Source organism: Octodon degus, unplaced genomic scaffold (genome assembly GCF_000260255.1).
Source record: "Octodon degus isolate 3935 unplaced genomic scaffold, OctDeg1.0 scaffold00038, whole genome shotgun sequence".
Classification (NCBI taxonomy): Eukaryota; Metazoa; Chordata; class Mammalia; order Rodentia; family Octodontidae; genus Octodon; species Octodon degus.
This window is the reverse complement of record NW_004524614.1, coordinates 15643183-15647580: the sequence shown is the minus strand read 5'-3', so window position 1 is coordinate 15647580 and position 4398 is coordinate 15643183. Positions and strand designations below refer to the sequence as shown.

General features: G+C 37.3%; 1 protein-coding gene across 1 annotated transcript in view; it reads left to right on the top strand.

The window, feature by feature from the left end:
- Nucleotides 1-4398, top strand: part of Alg5 (ALG5, dolichyl-phosphate beta-glucosyltransferase) — a 50144-nt gene that overhangs the window by 25767 nt on the left and 19979 nt on the right. The window contains exons 5-6 of the mRNA XM_004631093.2: nt 1490-1582; nt 3875-3988. Coding sequence (XP_004631150.1) covers nt 1490-1582; nt 3875-3988 — 207 coding nt within the window. The remainder of the gene's footprint in view (nt 1-1489; nt 1583-3874; nt 3989-4398) is intronic.

The following is a 4398-nucleotide window of genomic DNA, read 5'->3' as shown; positions in this document are numbered from 1 at the left end:
AAAAAAAAAAAAAAAAAAAAAAAAATCAGTTCTGAACACGCACAAAGGAGTTTTTCTTTCCCTGAACAATGTATTATAACTACATAGCATTTATATACTGCATTAAATGTCACCAGGTGGTTTAAAGTGTATGGGGAAAAAATGTACTGGTCCTGTACAGTCACTAGCCCGTATTATATCAGCAACTTGAACATCCTCGGATTTTGGTACCCTGGGGATAGCACAGGAGGTGTCCTGGGATTACTGAGGGATGACTTTATTAGCCTTTCCTTTAAGTAGGTCACTTCATGATGGGGAAAGTCTGTTACATGGTACTAGCTAGATAAGAACAAAAGCTATGTGGTTGTGATACTATTAGAATTATACTTATACTTTTCCTGGGGAAGGTTAGCTTGAGCATAGAAGCCAGGAAAAGACTGGTGTTTGAGCTGAATCTAAGTGCACCTGACAGGTGGGTAAGTGGAAGGTGTGTGCTGGGGAAAGGCTTATGTGGGAGAGTGTGGTGCTTTCTAGAAATCTCAAATATTGCTGGTGTACAAGGTGCTGGTGGAACGGCCCGAGGAGCTAAAGCTGAAAGAGTTGTGTGAAGTCCGCAATTATGGTTCTCATATACCATGATAAAGCATTCATATGTAACATTAGTAAGTAGCAATAGGTCATCATGGATGTTTGAATAAGGTTCCAAGAACCAATTCCCATATTAGGAAGGAGGGTGAATGCTAGTCAGTGCTGCACTCCTGAACTACAGCAGCCCTTGTCAGAGTAACCATGGTTGCTAATAGTATTAGTGGAATAGAAGGTCTTGAGGATGCAGAAACAGGCTTTAGCAATTCTGAGGCCAAGGAGCCAGTGCAAAAGAAGACATGGAAGGTTTTGAAGAGAAAAGCAGGTTACGGTGCGGTTATTTGTTGAGAGGGAAGAATTTGAGTGAAAAGATTTGGAAGAAATGATCCATGGTGCAGACAGCCTCCCTGGCATAAGCTTGGCTGCTGACCGAAGTAAGTCACGACAGTATGGAGGACCTAGTCCCGGCTTTGTACCCAACAGCACATGGCTTTTGCTTTTTCTAGAAACTTAATAGGTTTGGTAGAAGTTCTAAGAAGAGACAGTCACTCTCTATTCAGACAGCTCCTCTATAGGAAATTGAATTCTGACCCCCGTGTCTAGTGGGTTGCTCTTATATCTTGACCCAGGAATTCTACATGTGTGGTATGTATGATAAGGGCACCAGAAGGGATAGACCAGAATAGCCTTGTGGGGCCAAAATGAAAAGCACTTGTGTCCAAGTTGACTTTCTCACGTTTTTCTTTCTTTTTAAGTTAATACACATTTTTGTTTGACACATAGGGATGATATATATTAATACAATGCAGTATTTCAATACAGGTGTGTTGTATGTAATAAGAACTAGATAATTGCTGTATTTACCACTTTAGACACGTGTCATTTTCCACATTAATTTTATTTTCACTTTTGTATAATTTGGTAGGTAGCTTTTAAATATTGCCAGAAATATGGAAGTGACAAAGTACGAGTGATAACACTAATGAAGAATCGTGGAAAAGGTGGCGCTATTAGGATGGTAATATATCCTTTCTAATTTGTATCAAAAATATAAAGGTATTTCAATGTAATAATAATAATTCTTTTTTGTAGACCATGATGTGCATATTGTATAGTGGGGTAGATGAATTCCAGCATTTCAAATTAACAACATCTTTTTAGTAATAACTATGTATTTTTCTTATCCAAGTCTAAGTATCACATAGTACCTAACTTAAAGTTTAAATTTTGTCATTTACTTCTGTGTGTCTTTGATAATTATACTTAGGAAAGAGGTACAAAGTGCTAAAAGTTCTAAATCAAATGGTTACATTCAGCAGAGATATATTAGGTGTGAATCAAGGTGTAATGAAAGATCAGAAATGAATGAACGTGAAAAAAAGCCTAAATAATAGTCCCTTAAATAATGTAGAGGTTTATTAATTTTCCCTCATAAAAAGTAGTCTGGAGGTAGAGTCCATGGACTTACTGAGTGACCACAGCATCCTGAGGAGTCCAGATGCCTACCTTTTCATACCGTCTTTCTCGCGCACACAGGTGAACACATGATACCCGTGTTCTGAGCTGGAAGTGGGAAAAAGAGCATGCCAGCCAGTTTGTCCCCTTCTAAGTGTCTTTTATTTATATCTTAAGGACCAGAACAGTGTCACAAAGCCACCCTAGTGTCCAAGGTAGGCTGAAAATGAAGCTCTGTGTTCAATCCCCAATCTCAAAGAGTGGGAGAGGACAGAAAGAGCTCAGAGCTTCTGCTTAGCATATATGAGGCCCTGGGTTCAAAAGAAAAAAAGGAGGAAGATTAGGACTGATGAAATATAATGGGGAGCTTCCAATCTATCCATTTTGTCTATTCAGCCACCATTGTATTTTATTATGAAACCCATCCTATCCTTAAGAATCTCACTGTTTGGCCTGCCATGCCAGCCCCGCCCCCAGGGCATGCTGAGACAGCGATTAAGACTGGGTGTGGTAGTGTACCTGTAATCCCAGCTCTTGGGAGACTGTAAACAGGTGGATCACTAGCATCCAGTCTAGTAGTGAGGCCCTGAACACACTGTAGACCCTTCCCTAAAAAAAAAAAAAAAATCTCACTGTTGAGAAGTGAAAGATAATTCTTACATACTTAATGCTCAGTCTAGAGGTGTATGTCCAGTGTTGTTGCTACGCTCTGATAGAAGCAGCTGAGACTTCTCATAGGCCATACTTTTTTTTTTTTTTTTAATGTATTTTAGTACAGGGTTTCACTCTGTAGATTGGACTTCTAGTGATTCTCCTGTTTTCAGCCTCCTGCGCACTGAGATTGCAGGTGAGCACCACCATGCCTAGTCTCAAGGCCTTAAGTTCTTAACAGTCTTCAAGAAACATTAGGCTTTATCTGGGAGGAGGAGAGCTTTGCAGAGGAGAGAGATGACTGGAGGCACAGCAGTGTGAGTGGTCACCCTTACAGGGCAGTGAAGCAATGTTTTTATTGTGAGGTCTTTTGCCATTTCAAATTAATAGCTTCAAATTTTATATATTTGGTGTTTCTAGTTTTTAAAACCTCTTATGTTCAGATATTAAATGGGATAAAATTTTAATTTATACTTGAACACATTCTAATAGGTATGATTAAAAAGATATCACAGATACTGATTCATGGCCCTGTTATATCAGAATAAATGATCAGATTTCTCTCTATATTTAGATGTATCTTACCTATAGTCACATTATGTTAATATGTTCAGTATTGTCAAAGTAAAATTTAAGAATAGTCTAAGCTGGGTGTGGTAGTATGGGTCTGTAATTTCAGCATTCAGGAGACTGAGGCAGAAGGATCATTGTGAGCAGAAGGCCAGCCTCACCTACACACAGCAAGACCCTGGTTAAACAAAAAACCAGAACAGTCAATGTAAAACACTCTAGGTCTCATAACAGAAGATCTATGACCTTATTATACATTTCATGGCAAATTTGTTAGTGCTTTGTTCAGTCTGTTTTGTACATTCTTCTGAATTGCCTCTGATCCATTTTAAGTACCATGACACATACATAGGACACATGTGTTTTTATTCTTAGTGATACAGACTACAAAAACATTTTATTATCTGGATATTTTCTAAGGTATTAGTATGACCTCATACATTTTTTAAAATAGTGAGACAGGCCATAAATACATTTGGGTATATCTTATCAATGGTAGCAATGAACTCCAACCTTCTAGCATTTTATACCTAAGATTTCACTCTTAGTTCTATTTCGACTAAAGCAAAACTAACTGAAATACTAAATTTAATAATTTTTAAAAAAATTTTTTTCTTGTAATTTCTAAACGCAGGGTGTATTTAGTTCTCGAGGAGAAAAGATCCTTATGGCAGATGCTGATGGAGCTACAAAGTTTCCGGATGTTGAGAAATTAGAAAAGGGACTAAATGATCTGCAGCCTTGGCCTGTAAGTATAAGGATGCTGTGTAAGTGATATTCAACCCAACACACAGGTTCTGCAGTAAAATTTTAAAAGAATTTACCTATAATTTTAAAAAACAGGGTTTGTTTTGTTATAAAATTACTAGACTATTGTTGCAGTCTAGCAGACCTGATAATTTTGTTATAAATGTTCACTGATTTTCTGTGATTGACTTGACAGTTACTTAATATTATCATTGTCTCTCTTGATTTCTTTTTTTTTCCATAATTTTATTGAGAAACAAATAGCAATGAGACAGTTTCAAACCAAATTGGTAGGACAGTTCAATGATTAACACATTGCATACATTCTTCCTAGTGGTTAATTGCTGTACAAGATGCGGACTTGATATCCTATTTACAAACACCATTAGAATAAATCCCTCTATTCATTAA